Raw genomic sequence first — 13,731 nt, forward strand, 5'->3', positions numbered from 1 at the left:
AAAGCTCCTAAATCTCTCCAAAAGTCACCTGATCCATCTCTATTATGTATTGATTTACACTGAAATGCTGTCAAATCAAAATCATAACAAACTGAACATAAATAAATGCATTTTTAAAAATGCTCTCAATCTGTAGAAGTTATAGCAGTTATATGTTTCACTGTGGCATTGAGATACACCATAATATCTGAAATGTTAGGTAAAATGCACAATGGAGAGGGTTTGTTTTTTGTTTTTTTTTACATTTTATTCTAACAATAGGTCACACACAATGCTAAGCGAGGCCTGCAGAAAGAAATGGGAGGAATGCAACCTTAATGAGGATTACTGAAGGGCTTGTGACTCCTTAAATTCATCCGGCTTTGTCCTTCCACCAACTTTAAAGTCACTCTGCTCAAAGTTTTATTGTCTCCGTATCATATGCCAAACGGCCACACGTTTTAAACCTCTTTTCAAACAATGTCCACATTCACAGCAAATCCTGATCAGACCTTTTTCATCTGCTGAACGTGAACCCTGTAACACCCCTCAGGCCTCATCTCCAACATGTACCGCCCCTTAGCATGAAAATAATGATAAAATAATGCAAAAATTTAAAGAAATAACAGTAGATTAGTCGTAGATTAGAAAGATTTCATTGATCAGCTGCTAAAATGTTACTAAGTTGTAATAACAACATTAATTAAAATTTTAAAAAAATTAAAGCTGTGATTCCAAACCCAGTATAACACACTAATCCAAACCAAGTGATGTGGAGAAAAAAAATATTATAATTTTGCTTCAGAGTTCTGTCTTTAGAGATTTTTTGATATTACTTAATGTACACCAGATTTCAAGACTGTTATACACACATTTCATTCAAGATGTAAACCCCCTCCTGAACACTGGAAATGAGGATGAAGACCAACAAATAACCTCCTGCAAAACAAAACTTTGACTGGACCCTTAATTGTGTTTCTACAAGTTACATAAAATGGGATTGATGGTGGGATGTTGTTGCTATCTGCAAAAATCACAGATGAATATAAGACTGGACCAATCCTCTTATTTAACTGCAAGAAAATGAACCTCCACTTGTTGCTTTAGCTTTGAAGCTTTTATTTTACTTCCTGGTGTCAAAATTCAGTGTAAACTCTAAAACGGACTTTTTCTCCTTGATGTGACCTGGTTAGGAGGCTTTGCCACTCCAACATGAAGATCTTCTGTCACAGAGTCAGTTTAAGCCTGTCTCAAGTCAGCAGAGAAAGAAGGTGCACTACGGTGGACTAATGTTGCCTTTTATTCATCTCCATATTTGCTATGGGAAGCTGCACTGGTTTGGGAGTAGCTTTGTGCGTCACATTTGCTGTGAGCCCGTGGCTGTGATGGGATTGGATTGGATTAATTGAAGGCAGGTGTATTTGACTGCAGTGATACTCTAGTCGACGAATAGCCCACACTACAAATGCTGCTTTGATATTTTGTCTCTCTGTGCAGGTGTGTCATATGGCCAGATCTAAGACAACTCTGTGCAGGCCAGGACTATAAGCCGCAGCCTGAAGGCAGAGTTGGGTTGCTGAGGCTGGAGTGATTACTGGCCTTCTACTTACTGGGTGGTGGGTCTGTGGACAACTGCTGATCCCTGTTAAAGTCGTTGACATGTAAAATACAACTGACTTGGGGCATTGTTGACTCTGGCCTTGGATTGTGTGTTTTATCCATTTTGCAACTGCGACACTGAACTGTTTTATGCTTTCATTTTTGTGCCATAGGGAGGGGTTTTTATTTATTTATTCTGACTAATAGTAAACTCAAATTTAATTTCTATCACCTTAACAAACATCACCAAACACACAAACTGTTTGTGTGCAGTTTGTCTCACAGTGTGTTGCTAGCTAAAGGTCCAGCTGCTGTATTTCACAGGGAAGAAACAAAAGAGATGGACAAAGATAAGAAAGACAGGACAGGAGAGGAAGAAGAGACGTTAGATTTAAAGGTAAGGATTCCTCATTTAAAGCTGACATGCAAGTCCTCGTGTTTTTAAATCAACTATTGGGTCTGTACGTGTGACATTGTGTTTTTTATATTAAGAAACATGCTGCTAAACAAACTGAGGTAAACTAACTGTGTTATTTACTGTGACATGAAAATCCTCTGTAGATTAGTGCAGGATCTGTATTGTTATGGATTTAAAGTAAAGAACAGTGTGTGACTGGTGCACAGTGGCTGTGGTTTCACAGTCAGTAAGGTTACATCAAGTTTAGCAGAGATAAATCTGAAGCTAAACTCATGATCCTGAGATTCATTCACTGAATTCCACCTTTATACCAACTTTATACTGTCTAATATAAAGACAGCATAAACAGTGTACTGTCAGTGTAGGGGATGGAAGTCAGCCAGGAGAACTTTTGAGACATCTGCTGACATCTTGTTGAATTCAGTTGTGTAAATCCACAAAGAGCAGGAGGTCAGCTGATCACAGCCTGTACAATATGAAAATCTAGTGGAACTCTCAGTAGTGGGTTAGGGTTAGCCCACAATGAGTCAACTGACTTTTAGGGTTCCTCCGCCTGCTGAATCCGCTTTAACTCCTTGCCTACACTTTTTCCTCTTTAGAGGCAAAGTCATCCTCTTCAATGTAGGCAACAGAAAATAGAGCTGTTTTTATTTTCATATTTCTTCTCTGCTGATGTTCTACTTAACCAGTTCAAGCTGAGTTACCTTCATTAGGATTAAAATTTAGACTGAAATCTCCTGCTTTGGATGTTAGTGTTCCTATCTACTAAAATTATTTTAATACTACATTAATATAGCACAAGGTTCAGTTAGCTTTGCATTAAAATAGGTGGTTTGAAGATTGGGGGCGGATTTGAGGGCAAAAGTGGGTCTAACCTGCTACTAAAAAGGTATCACTAATGAGTTGTATTTAGTTAGTTTTCAATTAAGTTTAATTCAGTTGTATGTATATAGTGCTAAATCACAGCAATAGCTGCCTCAAGGCGATTTATACCGTAAGGTAAGACACTGCAATAGCACAACCATCACACCGCGGGCTCTGTACGTGCACACGCCTGCAGGGTGTCAGCCGCAGCGGTGGGAGGCGCTGTAACAAACTGAGTGAGAGTGGAGGAGCTGAGAAGGAGAGCAACTCCGGTTTGATTGGAGGAAGTAAACACATCAACAAAGAAAGATGGCCGAAGTGATAGAGCTGCAGAAGCTTAAGGTTGGTATTTCCCTAAAATATGCACTTAATAACCCGCATTTGGTCGGTTTTTAAAGATAAAGATAGCTTTTAACCGGAGTTAGATGCAGGACCGGAGGTCGGGGTTACGTTAATTAACCGTTTTGAAGGACAAAATGACGTCCGGCTGAGAAGGCGAACACCCGGCATGTGTTCAAAGAGCTAACGGCGGGCTAACGTTAGAATACATCGGTTAAGGAGGGAGAAAAAACATTAAATATGAAATGAATGTTAAATAACAAATACTGTCATATATATATGCACAAAGTCACCTACTGTCTCTGTCCTTCTGTAAGAACGTTAACAGCAAGTTAATTTGGCCGAGGCTAGCCCAACATTAGCTTTTAAAAGTGCAGCTCAGTTTACTTGGTCTCTGACTTTACATCCACAAGTGTCCTAAAATGCTGCCGCCAGGCTATTTGCCCTGTGCAAACTTATATCAAATGCTTCGCAGGCAGTTTAGGGTTATATTTTAAAAATGTATTTGACTCCATCTCAGGCCACACAACATAAAAATGAGCAGTATGTGTAAACTCTGTGTGTTTGTGGATTTTATGTGTCCCCAAAGTGTTGGGAGATTCCCGAGTCACAGAAGCCGAAACATTGAACACGACTTACAACAAAGAAATAAAGTAAATTATTAGATAAATAAAATAGCTCACATCACACAAGGGGAGCGACAGGAAGAGGGGAAATGAAACTAAAGAGGCCAGTTAGTAAAAATATAATAAATGAACGAAGGTAAAGATTTTCTGTCTTGAGTGTGGTCTGGGTCTGTTTGTTATCTGTGTCCACACATTTGGATGCTCTATGCGTCAGCTGATGGAGGAATCCAAATAGTGTATTTGATTCAAACTGGATTCAAACTCCAAGGGCAGTGATGGAAAACGATTATCTGACAACTAATGCAGAGTAGCCTCCAGGAAAAAAGAAAGAAAGGAAACATACCAGAGTGCATTACATTACATTAAAAGTACTGAAAAGGTGCTAGAGGGAAAAATATCAATGGATAATTTGGTACTGAAATTTCTTTTAAAAGCAACCAATTTTGTTACCTAAATGGGCTTCTTATGTGATTTAATCCAATGAATTTCATGTGTGGTTGTTGTGTTTTCATATTTGTGTGCGGGCTGGAGACATCTATTTTTGACTATCCTAATTAGGGGCATTTTTATTCTGTAGTTTTTCTGGGATTTTTTTTTTTAAGAAGAAGAAAGTTGTCACAGCAATGTTTGTGCAGGCAGTCATATACCTGTGATGCACCCCAGCCAAGACTTGTTTTCTACAACAGAACTGGTCTTGAGCCCCATCCCCCTAATGAAAGCAAGATTGTGCCACATAAAAAGGGTTATTCTACATCACTGACACAGAGAATGAAAATTACTCATTCCTCTTTATACTTCTTTAAAGTCTGCCTGAAGGGCACATTCGTAGTAGCTGCACTGTAGGCTAGTTTCTCACAAAAAAATGACAGGTACACAAACATCTGCACTGAGACTTATGCTCACCAACTGATGATGAAATGTATCTTTTGCTGACCCTCACATATTCTTTGACCTTCAAATTTGTCACATCAACATAACAGAAGTAATAGTGTACATAAATAGTAAATGGTCTGTGTTAGATGGATTAATGACCGAAAATGTCAGGTTTAAGTAAATGAACTCTGGTTTTTTATTTGTAGCTTGCTGAACTGAGGCAGGAATGCGATGCCCGAGGTTTGGAGACCAAGGGAAACAAAGGGGAGCTCATCGCCCGACTTCAGGCTTATCTGGAGGAACACGGTGAGGAACAATACCTTTCATACCGTCACTCATTTAACTCGCACGCTTGCACAAAACATTTCATTTACCTGCCTAAATAAAGGGCTTAAAATCCACCAATGTGAGACGTGAGAGAAGAGTCATTTATATCTGAAATTAGCTAGCTAAAACAGAGCTTGTCCATATTTGCTAGATCATCTTTATTCTTGTTGCCAACCCAACATTATACATGAATAATGCATGTATAATGATTTTAAATAAAAGAAATGGTGTAAAGTGTTGTAATAGTTAAACACAGAATCATATTTATCATACCTGATTTTGCTGATAGTTCATTCATTAATTGCTTAATAATAAACAGAGTATACGGTGAGCGACGCTCACCACAAAAGAATGTCTGGCTTTTCAAATGTATGATTTAGTAAAAAAAAAAAAAAAAGTTGTATTGCGTAAAAAAAACATTTTTCTGTGTTTGAATCAAAAAGGGATTATGTTAAAATGAATGCTCATGTGAGAAAGTGCTAAAGACAAATCTTATTGAAGTGGAATTACATGAATAAATGAAAAATAAAGTGACTTGTATTCATACTTGACTGAAGGCTCATATATGGTGTAATTATTGACAAATTATTTTAAGTATAACATGGAAAAGAATCAAATGTAATGAAGTGATTTAAGTGAGGTAACTTTTTCTTAGTTAAAAATGGTTGAAAGGTCGAAGATGGAGAAGACGATAGGGTATGTCTGGATATCAGGTGATTATATATAAATGACAGCGATTCGGTGTCCAGATAAGAGGAGAGAGAGAGGGGGGGGGGAGGCAAACAGCCAAGAGAGTATAAAAGAAGGCACCTAGGAACATTCAGCGTGGTTTTTCCTCTAGTTCTTGCAATGAGCAGAACACATCATCTTAAAATTTGGTGCTGAGGGTCCACAGTTAGAAAGTGCAGCAAGTAATGCCATAGGAGCCACCACCACACGAACACTTTGAACCTACAAATTGGTTTCATGTTTTTTTTTCTGCTCATTTTTGCCGTATTACATTATAAATTCAAGAAGATTTGGACTTCGATTGTTTTCTACTGGACATGTTTCCTTACATTCTACCTTTACAGGAGGGAGAAGTGCATCTTCAGGCCTGCATGTTCCCGATCTCCTCTCCAGTCTCTCCCCTTTCAAAGATTAGAACAAAATCAACATTAGCTCAGAGTGTGTTAATTAGATAAGTATAATTGAGGTGATTGATTGTTATTTTGTGATTCTTATTATTAGATTTTGCTTTGCTCCTGCTATATTGCTTTTAAAAATATCCTCCAATTAACATCTAAATTCCCTTTTTAGCACTTTGTGAAACAGTAAAAATCTGAGTATAGTTCATCCATCAGCTCCATTTGAACTCTGCATTGCCTGCTGAGTAATATTCATATGTTCAGTTTAGGGGTAGTTAAAGAAAGAGCCGATTCACACTTCCTGTATTCGGGTGCTGGTCCCACAGATCGACAACCCCTGTAGGTGGTTACACGTGCATGTGATGGGTGTGACATAAATTGTTTCTACAGATGATGCGGATGCATTTTAAGTGTTTTGTTTTGTTTTTAAATATTCTGAAATTTATATTTGTTCGTTCTTTTTTTCTTTCTTTTTTTCTCCTGTTTTCTGAACAACAGAGGAAGATGTGGACGTAGATGATGTACTTGCAGAGGATGCAGTGGTAAATTTTTACAATGTTTCCCACAATATGCTCTCTTTAAATCCGCCTCTCAGACTGTATTGTGGAGAAGTAATTTTTTTAAATGTATTTATTTATCTCAGGACTTCACTAAAGTTGAGAGTTCCAACGACGTAAAAGACGACAAGGATTCTGAAACGATCGAGCCTGAGCCGTAAGTTTATCTTCATTAAATTTACCTTTTTTTGTTCCTTCATCACTTATTGGCTGTGGACAATGTGACATTTGGGTCTCATTCAGTAATATCTGTGTAGAAATGTTCTTACTAAGCAAATAATAAGTATACGTTACTCTCAGATTTATGAAGCATATGCACCAGCGATGTTTGTCCTTACCACTCCTAGGCAGCCAGCAGAAACTAAAATTTATGATTCGCGTCATCTTTTTGACGTTTGAAATTTTACTTTTTTACTTTCAGGCCTGCCGAGAAGAAGGTGGTGAAAATAACTCCTCCATTATCTGCCAGCGAGGTGTGTACAACCTGTTTGCATCCACTAATGACTTAAATGTGTCAGGTTAAATGTGAGTCAGAGGGGAATTTTAGCTCATAGTAAAGTTCAGTGGTCTATTTTTAGGAGTGTATATGAACAAAACATATAGATTCATGAGCAAAGGTAATACATCAAATGTATAGGTGTAAATGTAAGAGAGATTTTAATAGGAAGTATACAAAGTTTAGAGTTTAGACTTTACTTCATGTACAGCAGTAATGTCAGTTTTTTATCTAATTTGTTGAGCAGAGACTTCAGAAGAGAGCCGAACGTTTCAACCTGCCGGCGTCATCTGAAAGCAAGAAGGCTATACGTGCAGCAAGGTGAGGCCTTACCTCAATTATTTCTTCTTTCAAAATAACAGTACCGGTAGAATAACTGTGCTCGCTGCATTTGGCTTTTTGTCCGAGAACACGATGAATCAAATCTTTATCTCTTTATTGTATCTTTCCAATGTTACTTTATTTTATTTCAGTACTTCAATGAAATCTGGAGCATTTTTTTAAGTGATCTTATTTTTCCTCATAGGCTCTTTTAAATTGTAGTTGTTTTTCAATTTGTTCATCATTTTATATGATATTTATTTTATTGACATTTTTTTGTATCAATAAAATGTGATAACTTAAAAATAGCATAGTTTATGCGACTCCTCCCTGAGTTAGCAATCACTTAGATGAATCAAACATCATCATACATGACAGAAATAATGGTCATGACTTCTCGAGTAGCACCCATGTAGCTCTTGAAGCAGATTTATGTTTCAGTAAATCTGTGTTAAAACTGAAACATGTGTTCTCCTATATTCTAGGTTTGGCTTACCTGCTACTTCAAGTCCCTCTCCAGGTCTGTTGTCACTCTTTACTAAACAAATGGTTGGTTTTTTTTATAAGAAATGTATCGAAGCTAAGGACTGACTTCGTAGGCTTGTGTCAAAATATGTTTGTGTTTTTTAATTGAATCTTTGTATTTTATTCAGAATTTATTTCTTTTATATGATGACGTTACAAAATGTTTTATTTTCTAATTGTACTATAGAGAAGAAACATAAGCCTTTGTAAACCTTTATACATGCCTGTATTATTGTAGTGCAATAATAATAGTAATACTATGATAGCACTAACTTATACTACTGCTAGAAAAATCTATTTTTTATAAAAGAAGAATTTTATAATTAATGTTATTTGTTATAAATGAATTCCGTTAAGAAGAATTTAAAATTTCCCAGAATTCATCAAAACTATCAACTAAATTTAAAACAGTTGTACCAGTTTAAACCACAAGATGGGGCAATGAGTCTGTTTCACCTTTAATTAAATACAAGGCATTAGTGATAGCTCATGTAAAATACATTAACATATATGAAAAATATTTTCTGTAAGATTGCGGGTTTTTTTGTGTATCTGCTTGATTTAAATGAGCAGATCATCTCCTTCATGTCAGCTTCTCTCACACCTCCAAATAGCTTTCAGTAGCTTATTTTGAAATCGTTCTATGGAGGTCTCATTCTGACCGCTTGATTTGTGCCTCTGCTCTACGCACTGGAGTGGTTGAAGAACTCACAGTGCAGAAGCAGCATGAAAAGTGAAAAATATCAAGTAATATGCAGAGCAAGACAGATTAAATCACAGAGCAGTTAAATTGGTCAGAAAGGAACTTCCATAGTGCAATCTAAAAATAACAGTTATGCTGAAAGCCATGTGGACGTGTTTGAGAAGATGATGTTCAACTGGAGATCAGCCAATCAGGTAATGTGTTTTTTGGGAATTTTTTTTTTCCCCCATGAGATGTTACCTAGAACTTTTTGATCATTTCATACTCATATGTAGCCTGTGGAGAGCGATGAGTGCAGATATGGTGAACAATACTACCTTTTTAAATGTATTTCTGTATGTAACTAATTTAAAAATAAATGGAAAATACTTTTTTTTTCTGGGAAATTGTTACTGCAGTAGTTTTCATTTAAAGTGAGACTTCATGCTCAGCCAATAAAAGTTGATAGTGCTAAACTAAAATTGCTAAACATAGATTTAATCAGTTGTAATCAGCCACATCCAACCCCTTAACAACAATATTAGTAGCATTAGTATTAGTAGTAGTGTTATTACAAGTATTTCAGTGTTTATTATGGTTTTTCTCACAGTTTTCTACTTTCTGTCTTTCAAACAGGTGTCGTTGTAAACAGTAAAGCTGCGGTAAGTGTCAAAGTAAAAAAAAAAATTCTGATCATTTATTTCTTTATTGCTCCATCTGACTCAAAAAGGACACTGAATCATCATGTTTGTCTCTGTTAAAGGTGAACGTCGATCAGCTGAAGAAGAGGGCAGAAAGATTTGGCATGAACGTCTCATCTATTTCTCAAAAGGTGAGCTCTAGTGTTTTTTTTGTGTGGTGTATAAACTAATGAATCAGGGTTCATGCTGGACATTAAAAAGCCTGAAATTAAAATTAATCAATAAATCAAAATAAAAAATTCCTGTAAAGTTTACTCTATGTATTTATTTTGCAGATGATCTGTTTAAAATTGGAAGAAAAATTGTCATCATTATATTTGTGACACCACAAAACAAACAATAGCGTGATATGAAATGATAGACGTTTTCATATTGTCATAAAATATATGTCATTATATCAAACAGCCCTAATAGTACTTGTTTTTTCTTTATTTATTAACCCTCTTTAACCTCCTAGGACCTGACGTCCACATATGTGGACATCACATTTTGGGTTGTCTAGACCAAATTACGAAATTTTGCTCTACAAGGGCCTGATATCCACTTACGAGAACATCATGCTGCCACTGTTCTAGCAAGATTTAAAACAAATGTCCTCTTATGAGGTTAAATGTTGTTCTGATTCTTTTTTTCTTGTCTTTATTGTTTGCCCTTTTATTTAGTTTTTGTTTACTTTTCCTTGAGAATCTGTGCTAATGTTAAGTAATACTATATTTTACAAAATAATTTATAGCTAAATCATTAATATTATACTGACTTTTTCAGATTGAGGAGGATGAGAAGCTTAAGAAGAGGAAGGAGCGGTTTGGAGCCCTAACAAGCGCGGGCTCAGTTGGTGGAGACGACGTCGAGGTACGATTTTGGTTTTGTGTGATTCATATTTCATCACAATGCCATGTGATTTAACCACAGTGAATGAAATAAAGAGGCTGATTAATCTTTTCTTTCTTTTTGTCTCTGCAGGCCAAGAAGATGAAACGTGCGGAAAGATTTGGAAAAGTGTAAATAAAGTGTGAAGTAGGGTTTTTTGTTGTTGTTTTTTTTAAGGGTTTTTTGTGACTGTACATCAGAGATTCCTGAGGATGAGAACCGGAATAGGCTAAAATCAAAAGTACAATTAAATGCAGCTGTATCGTTTAAGGTAGTTGAAAAGCACATATTTGGATTTTTTTGTAACGACAGAATTGAAGGGGTGCAAACAGGAGCTTGTAAACAACGCAGAAGTTTCTCAGTTTTAAGATTTTTGCTCATCGTTTCAACTGCATTACAGTCCATTTTTCTAATGTATATCAAGCAAATACAGCAACAAGCAGCTACTTTACAGTAAAAGATGGTTAATTACTCATCATATAATCTTAAGATAAACTGCTCAGTGAAATCAATAAAATCATTTTACAAATGAAACCATTGACGAGGTTGAAATGTTTTGTTCTGAAGCCGTTGCGTAAAGTTTTCCATTAGTGAAAGAAAAAAATTTATGCTTTTTATATAAACATGTTTTTGTAGAGTGTTCCAGTTATGATGAAACCTGTTATGGAAGTGATAACCGATTGAAACATCTAGTAGTTTACAGTAGAAATAGGAAAAGGAAGATTACTGACTGTAATTTGTTCTCACTGTGTGTTTAACTGTACTTTTGATTGATCAGATAGTCTGATTGGGGTTTTTTTGGAGGGGGGCTGGGGCATCACTGATACACTGCTTCAGTTATCTGTCCATTTTATAACATTTTGTGATTTAAAATAAATTGTTTTCAATTTTTTGATACCTGCGTCCTTGTCTCATCACTGTTGTTACTGGAGTTTGATCATCAGTGTGGACCATTTTAGTACTAAAGAACACATTCTGTCGAAGTGTAGTTTGTATTTTCCTCAGTTGTTTATTATCTTTAAATATGGCTGGAGTTGTGTGTTCATATTTCTCTCCAAGTGTGTGAACATTAAGAAATGTTATTTTTGAGTCAGGCCAGTTAGAGACCCCCAGTTAGAAGTTGTATGATTGTAAGGTTTATCTTCATATTTCACAGAGATAACAGAACAAGGCAAATGTGTATGTGGAGTATTGATTCAAATGACAAAGAGCTTTGCGAGTGTAATTACCCCCTGGTGGGCACTGATGAAGCACGGGGATTAGAGTCAGATAGCTTCACCAAAGGGGGTGCCTGACACACATCGTAGAAAGCAGCCGACAGTCCTTGTCTGAGTGCTAAACGCACGGGCGATGTAAAGTATTTAATTTCAATTTTGCTAAAGTAAAACATTTGTGAGTTTTCGGTGCACTATAAAATGCAAGTAATAATAATTTACCATAACCTTTCAAGTAAGAATTACAGGAGCAGTTTGAGTTTGTCTCTTCAGTTTTTCCTGTTTTAACATTTTGTATGCTTTCCTATATCAAGCACATTCTGCTGCTGCTTTACTGGGAATATTTTTTTCACCTAACATTAAGTGACTAGTCATATTACAGTCTAAAAACAGACTATCTTACAAATGAAACAGTCATTCTGAGCTGGTTTTAATCTAAAACAGCTCCGGAGAGGTTCAATTATCAAAGGATCAATTCTTTACTCATTAAAAGTTTGGTTTCAGTGAAGTTTGGGTCATTTTTACCCTTTATTTTCTTTCTTCCCATAATATCAAACAATGTTATGATAGGGAAAATGGTTTAAAACATCTAGCTTACAATTGATGCAGTATGACAAAATAATATTTCTGTCCCATTTTGATAAAATGTTGCTGCAGTAACACATTCTAGAGTTTTTAGCTGTACTGTAAAACCTCAAATAACAATATAAACACTGTCTGAAAAACAAAAGCAGTAAAGCGGTTGTAACAGGAATGATGAAAAATCAATACCCAGATGAGTGAAACCCAATAAGTCACAATAAAAAAACAAAAAGGAAGATTTTAAAAAGATATTTTTACAGACATTTGAAGAAAATCAACAATTCTTAACAACATAAAGGCTCATTTGGGCAACATTTCTGCTGTAATTTGCAAACAAATCAAAAGTTTTAAAAGTGATCGGAAAAATCTGAAAATCAATTATGAAACATACAGAAAGCCACTGCAGAGAACTGTGATTGGAATGATTCGACCCTAAAACCAGCAAGAAGCTTTACTGCTGCATTTCAAACTGTTTAAAGACGACAAACCAAAAGGAGAAGAAAAAGTATGAACAAGGTCAACGTTAACACTTTCGTAGCATGTACTTTTAAAATAACAGTTCAATATCTGCGGTTCACTGATAAGTTTTGTTGTGTAAATTAGTGCTCACTGTTAAAAATCATGTCCACTCAGAATTATCTGTATTTTAAACTTCCTGGTGATCACCTCATCACTCCTGCTAATGTGCCCTAACCAACTGAAACCCCCCCTCACACCTACAGAAAGAGGCCGCTCCCGCTTGAAGTTTCATGACACAATGAGGGTGATTAGTCTGAACAACTCTGTATTGATATGGAGCAAAAACTGCTGTGGGACAGAGACAGCCTCAACCACCCAAATACAATACAATCAGAAGTGGGCTTTCACCATTAGTACTCTGTGACAATACAACGTGTCAATTATTTGACACCTGCATGGCTTTTCAGTCTGTCACCAAGCACATCTGTTTTTTATTAAGAGGATTAAGGATTAAGAGGTCCCAGCATTCCCTGCCTGGATATTAGCAGAGAAGTGGGTACAAAAAATAAAAAAATAAAAAAATAATAAAAGAGAAAATAAAGTGGTACGCTGCAGATGACCTCTCAACAGGAAATATGGGGTTTGTTTTTGATGTGTTAAAATTGACCTTTTCACCTTTTATATTAAGGGGAAAACCTTAAGAATATTGGCCAAATTACCAGATTTAATTTTAAATAAAAAACGGAGCAATTTTATCTTTCACCACTGACTGAAAACGCTGTAATGGAACCTGATCTACATCATTTAATGATTCAATTTGGGATTTTTTTTTATAAAACCTTTTTTTGTATCAATGTGCTCCAAAATAGTGGTGTGCAATAAAATTGTTATGTGACCCCTTAAAACACATGTACTCACACACACACACACACACACACACACACACACACACACACACACACACACACACACACACACACACACACACACACACACACACATATATAAACTAACCCAGGTAGAGTTAGGTTAACAGAAATACACCGCCCATCTGTGAACTAAGATGTAGGTCTATTAGGTTATGTTGTGGTGAACCTTGGTTTGGGGGATGGGTGTTCATACTGGAGTGCAAAATTAAAACCAATGGAAGATGGGCAAGAAAAGTTCAAAGC

At 36.1% G+C, this 13,731-nt stretch overlaps 1 protein-coding gene across 1 annotated transcript; it reads left to right on the forward strand.

Annotated features, from left to right (window-relative positions):
* Nucleotides 1–3,102: 3,102 nt before the first annotated feature.
* Nucleotides 3,103–10,838, forward strand: sarnp (SAP domain containing ribonucleoprotein). The gene is made up of 11 exons (XM_080899342.1): nt 3,103–3,202; nt 4,905–5,004; nt 6,651–6,694; nt 6,796–6,866; nt 7,131–7,182; nt 7,453–7,526; nt 8,012–8,046; nt 9,370–9,395; nt 9,497–9,565; nt 10,200–10,286; nt 10,398–10,838. Exons 1-11 carry the CDS (start codon nt 3,170–3,172, stop codon nt 10,437–10,439), a joined length of 633 nt encoding a protein of 210 aa, XP_080755468.1. The 5' UTR covers nt 3,103–3,169; the 3' UTR covers nt 10,440–10,838.
* Nucleotides 10,839–13,731: the final 2,893 nt, after the last annotated feature.

The sequence above is a fragment of the Rhamphochromis sp. 'chilingali' genome (assembly GCF_963969265.1).
Source record: "Rhamphochromis sp. 'chilingali' genome assembly, chromosome: 12".
Taxonomy (NCBI): Eukaryota; Metazoa; Chordata; class Actinopteri; order Cichliformes; family Cichlidae; genus Rhamphochromis; species Rhamphochromis sp. 'chilingali'.

Coding starts and splice junctions, on each gene's coding strand:
- sarnp (XM_080899342.1), top strand. CDS start 3,170: ATGGCCGAAGTGATAGAGCTGCAGAAGCTTAAG. Junction 6,867..7,130: donor GAAACGATCGAGCCTGAGCC/GTAAGTTTATCT, acceptor TTTTACTTTCAG/GCCTGCCGAGAAGAAGGTGG. Junction 8,047..9,369: donor TACTTCAAGTCCCTCTCCAG/GTCTGTTGTCAC, acceptor TCTTTCAAACAG/GTGTCGTTGTAAACAGTAAA.